At 45.2% G+C, this 16,265-nt stretch overlaps 2 protein-coding genes across 3 annotated transcripts in view; one reads left to right on the top strand and one right to left on the bottom strand.

Moving 5' to 3' along the window:
* Window positions 1-16,265, top strand: part of LOC134210848 (uncharacterized) — a 331,227-nt gene that overhangs the window by 98,859 nt on the left and 216,103 nt on the right. The window lies entirely within an intron of this gene.
* LOC134209245 (uncharacterized) overlaps window positions 11,084-16,265 on the bottom strand; it is an 82,767-nt gene continuing 77,585 nt past the window's right edge. The window contains exons 13-18 of the mRNA XM_062685229.1: window positions 12,582-12,694; window positions 12,319-12,522; window positions 12,049-12,262; window positions 11,598-11,989; window positions 11,390-11,540; window positions 11,084-11,325 (exon numbers count right to left, since the gene is read on the bottom strand). Of these exons, the coding sequence (XP_062541213.1) occupies window positions 11,189-11,325; window positions 11,390-11,540; window positions 11,598-11,989; window positions 12,049-12,262; window positions 12,319-12,522; window positions 12,582-12,694 (1,211 nt within the window). The 3' untranslated portion in view covers window positions 11,084-11,188. The remainder of the gene's footprint in view (window positions 11,326-11,389; window positions 11,541-11,597; window positions 11,990-12,048; window positions 12,263-12,318; window positions 12,523-12,581; window positions 12,695-16,265) is intronic.

Below are 16,265 nucleotides of genomic sequence, written 5' to 3'. Positions count from 1 at the left end.
TGGCGATGAGATTGATCGGATAATATTCTGAGATCCATGTATTTCACTGCATTGACTTTAACATACTTCAACCCTGACTCCGAGACGCAACTGCCGATCAGGCCAATTTAATTAGACAGGATTCCACGTCGAATGCAACTTGTTGCGAGTAAATCGGATAATCATAAGTACCAAAAAGTATGTAACATTTTTTGTACACACATACATACATACACACATACAGACATCAACTCGATTCGTCGACTTCTATCAAAACTTCGGTAGCTTTTACGAATACTATAAGGGAAGATCCATTGATTACGTAACGTAAAAATTGGCCATTTCCAACCCCTTCCGTATGAAGCATCTGAAAATTTCGTATGGGTCGTCGCCCCTTATAGCGTTACATAATTTATGGATGTTCCCTTACTCAGGCTTAGGCCGCAGTGGCCTGTGCATTACACAAATAAAAGTCTTCTCTATTCAACTTAGTCTATGCATGTACGCCAACAGCCAAGCAGTCTACGAAGGGTCCGTACCCAACAAACAATTTAAGCTGAATAAGCTAGTTTTTAAGCCGAAGATTAATTTTGGTCATACAAGTGCTTAACGCAGTTCCAATGTTTGTTGGGTAGATCGTCTTCCACTTGATCGATCCACCTTGCTCACTGCCTTTTGGCCCGTCGAATTGTTGTCGAGAAATATTTTCATCGGGTTATTGTTCAACATTCTGCCTACGTACCCTGCCCACCGCAGTCTTCCGATTTTCGCGGTGTGAACGATGGTTGGTTCTCCCAACTGCTGATGCAACTCGTTGTTCATTCGCCTCCTTCGCGTACCGTCCGCCATCTGTACTCCACCACGCAGCACTTTTCTTTCGAAAGCTCTAAGTGTGCGTTGGTCTTTCACGAGAATCGTCCAACTTAACGAACTGCTCATCAAATTGTGGGAGCTCCTGCATTGCCATACTGGAGGCAGTGAAAGAATCAACCTGTGACGAAATATACGAACGAACTACCATCCGCGACCAAGTTAGAAGATTTGTAGACACTTTACCGAAGAAGGAAGCTTTTATTTATTTTTTTTAAAATCTTTATCAAAATGATTTTTCTTGTTCGAATCAGAATTCATCACTGTGAAGAAGGAAGCTGTTATTCAAAAGTTGAGTGACTCCAAGGCTAACGCTCTGAATCACTTGTAAGGACATGACAGAATAAAATGCCGGTCACCTGTCTCAATACAAGCACTCATGATAGGAATATTGCTTAGTTTTGAAATCTAAATTTCTAAATAGTTTTAATAGATCTGGGCAAATAACGATTACTAGTCGATAAAAAGATTATATTGTTCCAGATTTCCGAGTTAGAAGTAATAATAATCGCATTATTGAGGCAGAAAGAGCTTGTTTACAATACTTTGATGAGCTTTCATTAAAAAAATCCATGAAAATTTGACGATATTCCTTCCATTGTTCTCATTTTCTATGAAAGCGGGAGAGAGTCTAATGTAAATATTGCGTGACTTCTCCCAATGAAAATGAAAATCTCAGTACTGATTGCAGATACTATTTATATGTTAGGGATTGTACACTAATTACGTAAGCCCTTAGGGGGTGATAGGGGGGTAGGTCTGCCATTTTCTTACGTTCCATATAAATAAAAAATTATCTGTATGAGAACAATCTTACATGAGGGGAGGTGGGTGTTGAAAAACCCAGAAAAAATGCTTACGTAATTAGTGTATGGCCCTTATGTATAATTGTAAATATTGTATGACACCCGTTAAGCTATCTAGCATTGTCCTTATTTTTAGTTCAAAAGATTCGATCCGGTTGAAAGATTCACATCATCAAAAGGAATGACCCAGATCTGATCCGTTCATCGAAGTGATACGTTTTGCCTATCTCTAAAGTGTACTACTTGCCACTTCACGTGGTATTGAAGCCTGATAGTACGACCACAAATCTTAGGGTCGTGTTTCGACGATTCATGCTGCATGACAGTAACGTTCTAGAACGAGCGATTGATGGTATATCCAGTTGTCCAGGGCGGTCATTGTTATACAATTTTATTTGGTAAGGTATGCATTCATTTAGGACGTGAAAAAACTTCATTAGATGATGGGCATTTGCGTGCGGATCAACTACTCCAGTTTGAAGATCGTGCTTTGATGAACCCGTCAAATCGTTCAAGGTAACCATATTCACGTACGGAACCAGCGCTGCACGTTATCTCATAACGAAATATCTGCAACGTTTAGAACTGAAGTCGAAATTATGGATCCTGCCACCGTAAGGTTGTCAAAAAAGATTTTTTCGTCGACTACATTCTATCCGAAATAGTCAAACTGGAAGAATTAATAATGAATTTATTCCCGACGTTCTGGGATGTTCTTGAAGACGTGACTGGTGTTTCAGAATCCGTGATATAAATCACGGTTTTTTTTGCGTGTACAATTAAGGACGAACTGTCCGGAATTCAGTATTATTTCACGTAGCATTTTCAAGGGCACCACTTTCAAAACTGAAGCAGCGAGCAGCTGCCATCTTTTTACTCTACGCTTGCTACGACGCAGCAAAGCTTGAATAAATGGATGACAGTTATTGGTTGCTTCTTTGGTCAGATTGGTACTTTTGAAAAAAAAAACGGGATGAATTTATTTAGGCTTCTGAACTGTTTCACCTTAAGATAGCCGTTTTGTCAGAGTTGGTCAGGATTTTTGACCTTTTGACCTTTTGACCTTGGTTGGAAAAATCGGGTGGTCATGTAAGCCAAATTGTTTTTTCCAAACTCTATGGAAGCAGAAGAGCGATTGAGACAATTTGTTCTACGATGCACCCAACGCTGCTTAAGGTGCCTGTCTCTATTTTCAATGTATCACTAGAGATGGTACAATAACTGCTCGGTCCATCATCGCCAACTTCGCATCACTATACAATCGGAAGCGAATAATTTATTACTTTATTTTAGTGATTTTTTTATTAGGAAGGTCCAAACCACACCCTGATTTGAACTCTCGAGCCATCAGTACAAAAGGTCCGAAACAGCAGTCAGATTCCGCCAAAGCCGTTCTTTTGGACATACTTAAGTTCTGGCTGGTTTACCCCAGTGATCCCAGTGAAAAATTTCGTAGCACATTACTAGCAACCGCGTATTGAATCATGATATCGGTGAGAATATTCCCGCAGAAATATTTCAACGGTGGTTCTACTCCTTTTCCGACAGATAGTTCCCTGGTGAAGTAGTTTCTCCCGAAACCGATGCCATCCAGCCGGACATCACCCTAGTAGCACAGTTATGACTGATTTTGTTGCAGGAACTTCAATGTGACGGCGATTTTGACGAAGTAGGGCGTCCGGTTCACAGGTGCCCTGACGACCCGTGACTGATAGTATTTCGTCGTGATCTACTCGGTCCAGTCCTCGACGGTGGATATAGTCTAGGGAGATCCATTAATAACGTAACGAAACTGGTACACTTTATTTCCTCCTTGACGTCCTACTTTTTTTCTTCCTTCCCGCGTCCGTCCTCAAACATCGGACGACGCTTCCCACTTCCTTACTTCTACCTCCTTTCTCTTCCTTACTTTCTTACTTCTCCAACACTTGCTTCTTTGATCTTCAGGGCCCCGCGTGCTTCTACTCCACTACCTGACGACTCTTCGGTTTCTGCGGCTGGGTCAGTGGTGGAGGCCAGCTTCTTTTCGGCGGGTTGCTGCCTCTTTTAGACCCTTTGCCTATGTCGTGCACCCCTCGAGTGTAGTTATGAACTCGAGGTTTCAGCAGTCCATAGACGTACTGGGATAATTATCATAACACCGCGAGATCCTGGTGGCACAATCAGGAACACAAAATGGCGATTAGTGAATATTTTTGGAGTAGGGCCTGACATGGGGGTTCGTCACAGTTTATGAACAGTAATAAAATTACCGGGATGTCCAGTCTTCAACTCTAACTCCTTTTAACTTCCCAGGTAACATTTTTGTTTTATAATCGTTTTAAGACACTCTTGCAGAGTACCGTTTTGCTTCGAATTGCCGGACGCTTCGAAAGCCGGACACTTCAATTGTTATTTAACTTTATTTACCATCTCAACAAGTATTTCTTGGGTTATCAATACAGGGAAAGATTCTTAGACTTGAAACCATTTTAACAAATGTAAGTAATCCGTGATCTGTGGTAAAAACTTGAAAATTAGAGGTAAAAGCTGAAGGCATGTCATAATCAACGGTGAATTCCGTTTTTCTTAGAATGCAGCTTAAGACTCAACATTAGAAAAACTAAGCTCATATTTTCTATATTCGATCATTTGCAAGGGGTATTAGTAATTTATTAACATAGTATGATAGCACTCTTTGTCATGAATTAGAGAAATTGCTTGGGAATTCATAGCTTTATAGTTTTAATTACATTTTCTCTATGTCCGGACTTCGAGGCAAGTTTTTACAATTGCTTCGATTTCCGGACATGCTGAAATGATGTTAAATAACTGTTTATCAGTTAAATTAATTGAAAGCAAATGATTCGTAATGAGCAAGCATAGTTACAATTTCATTAGATTTGAGTAGCTACACCCCAAAAGGAACATTGCTTGCTCTCAGCTTATCGATATATACTTATACACATATGGTAAATGGTGTCATTTTATTAATTGCACACAAGTAGCAAAACTTGCCTTCAGTTTCTAGTGAAAAGTTGTCTTCAAAAGTATTTTTTGAACCATTCACATTTTTGTAGAAAAAAAAAACAAGTTCGTAAAACTAGCTTTTATAACAGAATTGTTTTAAAAACACACGTTGTGAACGACACCCCTCAAATAAAAAAAAACTCAACATTTCACGGACACGATTGATTGTATAAAATTATTGGATTCCCAATGTTGTATATTGCAGTTAAATGCTCCCGCTTGGTTTGAAATGCTGTTTTTTGATAGTCCTGAACAGAAACTTTGGATGGTACACACAACCGGGGGATGCCAGATTTCCATACAAATCTGCATATAAACCTTACATTACGGATTTATATTAATCGAGAAATATGAATGCTATATCCTAGTTGTCTTTGAACGGATTAAATTGGCTATTTGAGAATCAATATAGCCAAACTCGAAGTGTCCGGAAATTCGAAGCAAAATTGTCCGGCATTTGAAGCATCCCTTATACTGTGTCCGGATTTCGAAGCAAGCGATGTTCAATGTTTTCAATTATATTAGCTATTTCGTGCATACAAAATGTCATTTTCAGTACACTACAGCAAATTTGATAACTTAATCTTGACAGGATGTGTTATCACTCAGCGTCAAGTACTTAATTCCGTTTGAAATATTGAACTGAAAATTCAGCAGTGCTTAGGTGTCCGGACTTCGAGTCATAACGGTAAATAATGGTCTTCAAGAGCGTTATAAAACTAAAAATGTCTCCTGGGTCTTCTCTATCACCTTCTTAAATTTTCCAACTTTTATTACTTTTCTCTGCTAAATAAATAACTTTTTCTGCCTCTCTAATCAACCTTTCCTTTCGACAATCACCAGGCGAATGATTTGTCGTTCTTATCCGTTGATCCCAAGTCTCTGGACGTTGACCCGTTGTTGCCCATGAATTCCGCCACATGTTGACCACCCAGTTCGCCATCCACATGGACGCCAATTCGATGCTCTACTCGGTGTCCCTGGTGATGAGTAGTGGTAGCACTCTCGTCTTTCCATGGGGTGGTGTACGCATACTGCCTACGACGATATCGTTCTGAGATCGCACGCAACACATATGGCCATTAGCCGGAACACACTTTTTAGTTATTCACGGAACCCCATATCGCGGTATTGATGACGAGACACGACACCCCGTACTGTTTCTCGAATCGTCAACATTTGGCATGATCTTCGTTATTGCAGTCATTGCCTTTGGCGAAGTCGACATGGCTGTTGAGGCTCAACCGGTCATCAATCATCTCACCCAGGTGCTTCTGTCATCGCTTCGATACAATCTCATGTCCTCCGAAGATGATCTTTATCCGCTGGATCGCTTTGCATATGCTGACTAATGGCACCTCCGTTTTGCGGTGTGCTATTTTTTATTTTTTATCATCAGACTAAGGCCGGAGTGGCCTGTGCTGCACATAAAAGACTTCTCCATTCAGCTCGGTTCATGGCTGCATTTCGCCAACCACGCAGTCTGCGGAAGGTCCGCAAGTCGTCCTCCACCTGATCGATCCACCTTGCCCGCTGTGCACCTCGCCTTCTTGTTCCCGTCGGATCGTTGTCGAGAACCATTTTCACCGGATTACTGTCCGACATTCTGGCTACGTGCCCGGCCCACCGCAGTCTTCCGATTTTCGCGGTGTGAACGATGGATGGTTCTCCCAACAGCTGATGCAACTCGTGGTTCATTCGCCTCCTCCACGTACCGTCCGCCATCTGCAACCCACCATAGATGGTACGCAACACTTTCCTTTCGAAAACTCCCAGTGCGCGTTGGTCCTCTACGAGCATCGTCCAGGTCTCGTGTCCGTAGAGAACTACCGGTCTTATAAGCGTTTTGTAGATAGTCAGTTTGGTACGGCGGCGAACTCTATTCGATCGGAGCGTCTTGCGGAGTCCAAAGTACGTACGATTTCCAGCCACTATGCGTCTCCGAATTTCTCTGCTGGTATCGTTATCGGCGGTCACCAGTGAGCCCAAGTACACGAATTCTTCTACCACCTCGATTTCGTCACCACCGATAGAAACTCGTGGTGGGTGGCTCACATTGACCTCTCTTGAGCCTCTTCCTATCATGTACTTCGTCTTCGGCGTGTTGATGACTAGTCCAATCCGTTTAGCTTCGCTTTTCAGTCTGATCTAGGCTTCCTCCATCCTCTCAAAGTTACGTGCCATGATATCAATGTCGTCGGCGAAACCAAATAACTGGACGGACTTCGTGAAAATCGTACCACTCGTGTCAATCCCTGCCCTTCGTATTACTCCCTCCAAAGTGATGTTGAATAGCAGACACGAAAGACCATCACCTTGCCGTAACCCTCTACGGGTTTCGAAGGGACTCGAGAATGCCCCTGAAACTCGAACTACGCACATCACCCGATCCATCGTCGCCTTGATCAACCGTATCAGTTTATTCGGAAATCCGTTTTCGTGCATTAGCTGCCATAGCTGGTCCCGATCGATTGTATCATATGCGGCTTTGAAGTCGATAAATAGATGATGTGTGGGCACGTTGTATTCGCGGCATTTCTGCAATACCTGACGTATGGCGAACACCTGGTCTGTGGTAGAGCGTTCACCCATAAATCCCGCCTGGTACTGCCCCACGAACTCTCTTGCAATTGGTGTTAGTCGACGGCATAAAATTTGGGAGAGTACCTTGTAGGCGGCGTTCAGCAATGTGATTGCGCGGTAGTTGCTACAATCCAGCTTATCGCCCTTTTGTAGATGGGACACGACACCTTCCATCCACTCCTGCGGCAGAACCTCATCCTCCCAAACCTTGGTAATCACCCAGTGCAGCGCTCTAGCCAGTGCTTCACCACCGTGTTTAAACATCTCTCCTGGTAGTTGGTCAACTCCAGGGGCTTTGTTGTTTTTCAGCCGGCCGATCTCCTCCTGGATTTCCTGGAGATTCGGAGCCGGAAGTCGCATGTCCTGCGCGCGTGCTCCTAGGTTCATTACCATACCGCCACCGTTGTCTGCCATATCGCCATTCAGGTGCTCTTCGTAGTGCTGCCGCCACCTTTGGATCACCTCACGCTCGTTCGTAAGAAGGTTCCCGTTTATGTCCTTACACATATCGGGCTGTGGCACGTGGCCCTTACGTGAACGGTTCAACTTCTCATAGAACTTTCGTGCGTTATTAGCGCGGTACAGTTCCTCCGTCTCTTCACGGTCTCGATCTTCCTGCTGGCGCTTTTTCCTCCGGAAAATCGAGTTTTGTCTGTTCCGCGCCCGTTTGTATCGTGCCTCGTTCGCCCTCGTGCGGTGTTGCAGCAATCTCGCCCATGCTGCATTCTTCTCCTCAACTAACTGCTCACATTCGCCGTCATACCAGTCGTTTCTCTGATCCAGAGCCACCGTGCCTAGTGCAGCGGTTGCGGTACTTCCAATGGCGGATCGAATATCTCTCCAGCCATCTTCAAGAGATGCTGCGCCTAGCTGCTCTTCCGTTGGGAGTGCCACTTCCAGCTGCTGCGCGTAGTCTTGGGCTAGTCTACCGTCTTGTAGCCGCCCAATGTTTAGCCGCGGCGGACGACTCCGACGCGTGTTGATCACCGTCGAGAGTTTTGAGCGCAGACATACTGCGACGAGGTAGTGGTCGGATTCAATATTCGCACTGCGGTAAGTGCGTACGTTCGTGATGTCGGAGAAGAATTTACCGTCGATTAGAACGTGGTCGATTTGGTTTTCCGTTACTTGATTAGGTGATTTTCATGTGGCCTTGTGGATATTCTTACGGGGGAAGAAAGTGCTTCGGACTACCATTCCGCGGGAGGCTGCAAAGTTTATGCATCGTTGGCCGTTGTCGTTCAATACGGTATGCAGACTATCCGGTCCGATGACCGGTCTATACATTTCCTCCCTTTCTACCTGAGCGTTCATGTCACCGATGACGATTTTGTCGTCCCGCAGTGGGCATCCATCGTATGTCTGCTCCAGCTGCGCATAGAACGCTTCTTTCTCGTCGTCGGATCTCCCTTCGTGTGGGCAGTGCACGTTGATGATGCTATAGTTGAAGAAACGGCCTTTAATCCTCAGCTTGCACATCCTTGCGTTGATTGGCTGCCACCCAATCACGCGTTGGCGCATCTTTCCCAGCACTATGAAGCCGGTTCCCAGCTCGTTGGTGGTGCCACAGCTTTGGTAGAAGGTAGCCGCTCGATGCCCGCTTTTCCACACTTTCTGTCCTGTCCAGCAGATTTCCTGCAGCGCTACGACATCGAAGTTGCGGGGATGTAATTCATCGTAGATTATCCTATCGCAACCTGCGAAGCCTAGCGACTTGCAGTTCCATGTTCCAAGCTTCCAATCGTGATCCTTCGTCGCCTAGGTCGTTGCCGATTGTATCGAGTCGTATTATCTTCTATGTCGTTCGTAATAGTTGTTTTTAAAGGCGGCTTATTGGGCCTGCGCAAACCTCCTGTTTCGTCGGAGGGCCGTCGTGTCAGGGCTGTTTAGCGTCCCACCTAACACCAGGACTTGGGCTTGTGCGCTTTGAGCGGCACACGGTCGCTTTGGCGGAGCCTACTTGCGGATACATGCAGCTTTTTATAGAGGTTTAACAGGGCCCACTGTCAAACCCCACCACATCCTAGACAGGCGCCACAACTCGCAGATGGCGTGGGGAGGGATCGTCAAGCCCTTGGACATAGTCCCTGCTGCCCTTGCGGTGTGCTATCTGTTACTTAATTCGCAGTCTGGGCAGCGCACCGGCAATGGCTTCAAAGCTGGCGCTGTTTAACGCGTTATTCTAGTCTATCGTATCCGCTGCGCAGAATCGATCTCCTCTTCGTTTTTTCGCTTCGTCGAATCCAAACGACATCTTTAACAGTCCACGCTCACCCTCCATACACTTCTTCAGCCTGTTCCGGATCCTCTTCAGGAGTTTCCCAACTGTTTCTATCAGCCGGATTCCACGGCGGATTCCCTGGTTTTGGCAACAGTACCAGCTTCAGGGTTTCCACAGTTTTGGAAAATTACCCTTGTCCAGGCACTTCAGGAGTATCGTTCTGAACATATCCGTATTTGCCAAAATCGTAGCTTTCAGAACGACGTTTGATATTCCATATGTACCGGAGGCTTTCGTTGTGTTCAAGCGCTCCGCAGCTTCTGCCAACTCGTAATTAGACACTTTCCGACCCTCGGAAATTGCTTCTTCTTCTTCTTCTTCTTCTTCTCTTCTTGTTTCGAAAAGAGACCCTCCACGATTTCCTTCCGCATATATGGGCAATGGGCATATTTCAGCTGGCGTCGACGACGGTCCTTTGATATTCGCTATCATATCCCGGAGTGCGTCACCCGCCAGGGATTGGCGTCTGCTTCTCGGCATAGCTCCTTGTAGCAATATGACTTACTAATCATGATTGCATGTTTCAATGCAGTTCTAGCTTCCAGAAACGTTGCCTTGCGCTCCTCTCTCTTTGGTTCCATCCTCGCTCTCTATGCCCGCCTCCTAGATTTAAGACAAGCATGTAGCATGTAGCGCACTGAGCCACCAGTAAGCTGGACGTCGATTGCCTCTAGACTCCAGATTACGCAGCATTGCAGTTATGTTCACCATCGGCGAAGGACTGCAGAACGTGTTGTCGATGATAGACTCCCTCCCGTCTCTTCGAAATGTTCTAATGGAGCCTACAATTTGGCTGTTTCAAAGGTGCAGATGATATTTAGGGTTCCAAAGAATGCCCAACATATTTTGATTTTGGAATGGAATTTGTTAGCAAATCATCCTATAAGTTTATTAAGTTTTTTTAGAGTTTTGTGAGTAAATTTTACTGAACAAAGCAATTATCTCTGACTATCTCACATAATCCTAAAAGATGGATGACATTTTTGAAAGATCAAAAGAGTTCTTTCGAAAATGTGATAGCTAAATACAACGATATTAAATCTATAAATGAACAAGAAATCTTTGTGCAGATTTGTCTGGGAAAGTATTCTATGGATTTTGCTGAATTTCCAATAAACAAACTAGGCATTTTGAGATTCGAGAATGGTTCGGCATAACCTTGTGATTTATAGGAGATTCAAATGAGAAAGAACTTGGAACTCTTTTGAAAGGTTTTATAAAACTCCACAGACATATTTTGTTTTGCTTACCTTCTATGGTTCTCTAAATGTATGACTGTATAGACAAAGTAAAAAAAAAAAAACTAATGGTAATGGTTACTTTATTGTGCATTATAGAATACGGAAGAATATTGACCATAACTTTTGATCCCGTAGTCAGATTCACCCAAGGATTCCCCATCGATGGCAACTTGAATATAAACTTATTAAAACTGAAAACGAGAACATAGGTTTGCTGAAATAAACCTTGTCCCTACGTGAAACGGGATGAAAATGTTATTGAAAGTTTTGCTGAGGAAAGAATCGGAATCCAAAACTCAAATGACTCATCTCGATAAAATTTTCATTCAATTTATTTCCGCTCAAAATTTAAAACGCCATTCATGCAGATATTTTTCGAAATCTTCTCTAATTACCTTTTTGTGGGCGACATTTCAGTTTCACTTTGTGGGGTCTTCAACTCTACCGGCGAAAAGCAGCGTTCCAAAGTCTTCGTCCTCAATGAAGAACAAGAATGGCCGGGTCGCGGTGAAAACTTGCGTTCCATCTCCGCCGAATTTATTCACCAGTTGGATTTCTGTAAATTGAACGTGGAATGTGCACGATGCCCGTGGATAATTCTGTTGTTTACAATATCCTACCTGTGGCAGCATATGCTTCACTTCCTTGCTCGTTGATGTTGATACCGGCTTTCTGGAATACTCGTGACACTCGAACTTCGTTTCGGGTTCCCTTACCACGGGCCAGCAATGGTAGGGATGCATTTGGGGAGAAGATTTCCCGGATTCCGATCTATTGGAAGAGTCAGGTTTTAAACAATTCTAAAAATTAATTTAATGTTTGACTTACGTCCTTCAATGGTTGGTTCAGTTCCTCTGAGAAATCAAATTTGAACTTCGGGATGGTAACGTTCACCTCGGTTTCATCCATGTACCAGAGCGCTTGGTGCAGCGTGGCAGGTGTGATTTTCTCTAATACTTCATCGACAGACTTTCCTTGGTGTGGAAGCAGAATGTACATAGCAAATTTGCCACCACGGTACGACAATCGTAGCAGTTGAGCATCCAAAGTTGCAGAATCATCGTAGTAAAATTGTCCATTTTGTTCCATGAATTGGGTCTGCACTTGTTTCTGTCTTCCGTAGAAGGTCAACGTGGGGCCATTTTCTGGGAAAGGGTTAGTCCACAGCCCCTTGAAATATATGGCGTTGATCAATGTAATAACAGCGCCGTCCACTCCATCTGAAAATGATTATCTTCAATGTTGATGCTAATGGCTAAGGGACAGAATAAAATCTTACCAGCTGTAACCAGTTCCTGAATGCGGCCATGTGTCGTATTGTTCACCCAACTGTTGATCAAGTCTGCGGCAACTTTCGGTTGCGAGAATGGAATCTTGTCAACCGTTGCGCTGTAGTAATGATCCGAAATGACCTGATATTTGTTGATGACATCAATGTACTCCTCGACGAAGAATTTGGTGGCAATCTGGAGGTCGAATTCCTTGTGCGATGTCTGAAAACCAATAAATATTGAATGCTCGAATTGACGAAAAAACATATCGATATTACCAGCGCGGAGTCCAACCATTGCCGATATAAGGTACGGGTCGCATTCAGATCACCCTTGGGTTCTAATACAGTTCGCAACTCCACTTTGGTTTGCGTTTGTGCCAGCTCGGCAGCATCACCGGTCGCTTCGTACAACAACACTAACAGGATTTTCACCGACAGTGGTGATATGACAACGTTCGATTTTTGAGATCCGAAAACTCGCTATAAATTTCATTGATAATTGTACCTTATTGGATGAATTAAAAAACAAAAGCACATACCTTAGTAAGATTCCAGTCAAACTCGACATTTCTCGTTCCTCGAAATGGTTGATTGTCATTTGATATATCAATAGCGGCATCATCTGCCCATGTGCACGTAGCAATTATGCAAACTATCAGCAAATGTAAAGAATTTAAATCAATAACGTTACAATTAGAACTAGTAAATTTGTATTAGAAATATAATATTTTGTAATGGTAGAGGTGTAAAGATTCTTTTTGCCTGTTAACGTAACTTCATAATGAGTAATGAAATTTTATGTACGACGAGTGCAATTGGAGAAATAAAATTATATTATGTAGATTTCCCGACATTCTATGCGTATTCATGAACGATTCTTGTATTAGAATTCGAGGAGTTGAGGAGACTTTCAATCCTCTTTTTATGATGAAAGGGAGAGTAGGCTGTGCTCGCGAACGGACGCGTTTCAAACTTTCTGTCACAGTTAAATTTTTCTCGATGTGCTACGTTCTCTAAAGTGTTTACGCGTTAAATGTTGAAGTGGTGCTAGTGCAGTATTGTTTCATTTGTTCTATTTGCAGACAATCAGGTTTCGAAAAAGCACGATTGTGGCAACCGTATTGAATTGTTCATTTTTGTCATCATGGAAAGAATTCGAAGTTTTTTCCATGAAGTTTCTGGTCTCCGGATATGGATTATTTTGGTGAGATTATTTCAATGAGTTACTAACTATGTTTCTTACCAAAACTAAATACGTGCTGGATTAGAAGAATCCTGAAGTTTGCTTATGGATCCATTATCCAATTAATAATGGTAGCACAAACAGGCGGCTTATTGTTAGCAAAAGTGACCTCGGACTGGAAGTCTGAAATGAGTCACTGTAGTTGCTGTAGAGCAACTATTTTTCTAACTCCCGGATTAAATCTGCCTATAAAATTATGTGAAACAGACAGCTTTCTGTAATAACATCACTGCCAGCCAGTGAGGGTTAGTTTTGTACTTACGCATGCATGCACTTGATCCCCTATTTAGTGTGTTGGTCCCTTGCTTTGTAGAGCTTTTTGTTATGGTTCTCGGCTATAGATTGGGCAACTACAAAACCAACGAAATTGTACAGTGTATGAAGCTGCTTGCTTAAAAAGAAACAATTTCTTTGTCGACTGCGTAGGAAGGAGAGCTATTTTTCCTGTATCGTTCAACAAGGTTGTACTGATGTATCATTCCACTCCAGAAGCGCATTTTTATAGATGGTACAGAGACCCATACTGATTATATAAATCGAAATACATACCAATATTAATAAATAAAAATTAGAGCTGTGCGCCGATTGGAAATTTATCAGTGGTGGCGTGATAGATCAATTTCAGCCAGCGGCGGCGTTACGCCGTTAGTAATCGGTGCGGTACAGTGGCATGGGTCGGTGTGAGCTTATTTCATGCATTAGAAATTTTCCGAAATTCTACCATGACTTTCACCAGGGAAGCTTCCAAGATTGCTTCAGGAAGTTGCTCCGGGATTTCCTCCGGAAATTCGTCCGAAAGTCCCTCCGGGAATTCGTCCTCAAGTTCCACCAGGAATCCCTCCGCAAGTTCCTCGGGGAACTCTTACGGAAATCTTCCGTCAGGAAGTTCCTCCGGAAGTTCATCCGGAAGTTCCTCCGGGAATTCCTCCGGAAGTTCCTCCGGGAATTCCTCCGGAAGTTCCTCCGGGAATTCCTCCGGAAGTTCCTCCGGGAATTCCTCCGGAAGTTCCTCCGGGAATTCCTCCGGAAGTTCCTCCGGGAATTCCTCCGGAAGTTCCTCCGGAATTCCTCCGGAAGTTCCTCCGGAATTCCTCCGGAAGTTCCTCCGGGAATTCCTCCGGAAGTTCCTCCCGGAATACCTCCGGAAGTTCCCCCGGAATTCCTCCGGAAGTTCCCCCGGAATTCCTCCGGAAGTTCCCCCGGAATTCCTCCGGAAGTTCCCCCGGAATTCCTCCGGAAGTCCCCCCGGAATTCCTCCGGAAGTTCCTCCGGGAATTCCTCCGGAAGTTCCTCCGGGAATTCCTCCGGAAGTTCCTCCGGAATTCCTCCGGAAGTTCCTCCGGAATTCCTCCGGAAGTTCCTCCGGGAATTCCTCCGGAAGTTCCTCCGGAATTCCTCCGGAAGTTCCTCCGGGAATTCCTCCGGAAGTTCCTCCGAATTCCTCCGGAAGTTCCTCCGGGAATTCCTCCGGAAGTTCCTCCGGAATTCCTCCGGAAGTTCCTCCAGGAATTCCTCCGGAAGTTCCTCCGGGAATTCCTCCGGAAGTTCCTCCGGAATTCCTCCGGAAGTTCCTCCGGGAATTCCTCCGGAAGTTCCTCCGGAATTCCTCGGAAGTTCCTCCGAATTCCTCCGGAAGTTCCTCCGGGAATTCCTCCGAAGTTCCTCCGGAATTCCTCCGGAAGTTCCTCCGGAGTTCCTCCGGAAGTTCCTCCGGGAATTCCTCCGGAAGTTCCTCCGGAATTCCTCCGGAAGTTCCTCCGGGAATTCCTCCGAAGTTCCTCCGGAATTCCTCCGGAAGTTCCTCCGAATTCCTCCGGAAGTTCCTCCGGGAATTCCTCCGGAAGTTCCTCCGGGAATTCCTCCGGAAGTTCCTCCGGAATTCCTCCGGAAGTTCCTCCGGAATTCCTCCGGAAGTTCCTCCGGGAATTCCTCCGGAAGTTCCTCAGGAATTCCTCCGAAGTTCCTCCGGGAATTCCTCCGGAAGTTCCTCCGGAATTCCTCCGGAAGTTCCTCCGAATTCCTCCGGAAGTTCCTCCGGGAATTCCTCCGGAAGTTCCTCTGGAAATTCCTCCGGAAGTTCCTCCGGGAATTCCTCCGGAGTTCCTCCGGGAATTCCTCCGGAAGTTCCTCCGGGAATTCCTCCGGAAGTTCCTCCGGGAATTCCTCCGGAAGTTCCTCCGGGAATTCCTCCGGAAGTGCCCCCGGAAGTTCTCCCGGGACTTCCTCCGGAAGTTCCTCCGGGATTTCCCCCGGAAGATCCTCCGGAATTCCTCCGAAGTTCCTCCGGGAATTCCTCCGGAAGTGCCTCCGGCAGTTCCTCCGGAAGTTCCTCCGGGAATTCCTCCGGAAGTTCCTCCGGGAATTCCTCCGGAAGTTCCTCCGGGAATTCCTCCGGAAGTTCCTCCGGGAATTCCTCCGGAAGTTCCTCCGGGAATTCCTCCGGAAGTTCCTCCGAATTCCTCCGAAGTTCCTCCGGGAATTCCTCCGGAAGTTCCTCCGGAAGTTCCTCCGGGAATTCCTCCGGAAGTTCCTCCGAATTCCTCCGAAGTTCCTCCGGAATTCCTCCGGAAGTTCCTCCGGAATTCCTCCGGAAGTTCCTCCGGAATTCCTCCGGAAGTTCCTCCGAATTCTTCCGGAAGTTCCTCCGGGAATTCCTCCGGAAGTTCCTCCGGGAATTCCTCCGGAAGTTCCTCCGGGAATTCCTCCGGAAGTTCCTCCGGGAATTCCTCCGGAAGTTCCTCCGGGAATTCCTCCGGAAGTTCCTCCTGGAATTCCTCCGGAAGTTCCTCCGGGAATTCCTCCGGAAGTTCCTCCGGGAATTCCTCCGGAAGTTCCTCCGGGAATTCCTCCGGGAATTCCTCCGGAAGTTCCTCCGGGAATTCCTCCGGAAGTTCCTCCGGGAATTTCTCCGGAAGTTCCTCCGGGAATTCCTCCAGGAATTCCTCCGGGAATTCTTCCGGAAGTTCCTCCGGAAGTTCCG

The sequence above is a fragment of the Armigeres subalbatus genome, chromosome 2 (assembly GCF_024139115.2).
Source record: "Armigeres subalbatus isolate Guangzhou_Male chromosome 2, GZ_Asu_2, whole genome shotgun sequence".
Lineage (NCBI taxonomy): Eukaryota > Metazoa > Arthropoda > Insecta > Diptera > Culicidae > Armigeres > Armigeres subalbatus.
The sequence above is the reverse complement of the archived record's forward strand: the minus strand, read 5'-3'. Positions and strand labels throughout refer to the sequence as shown.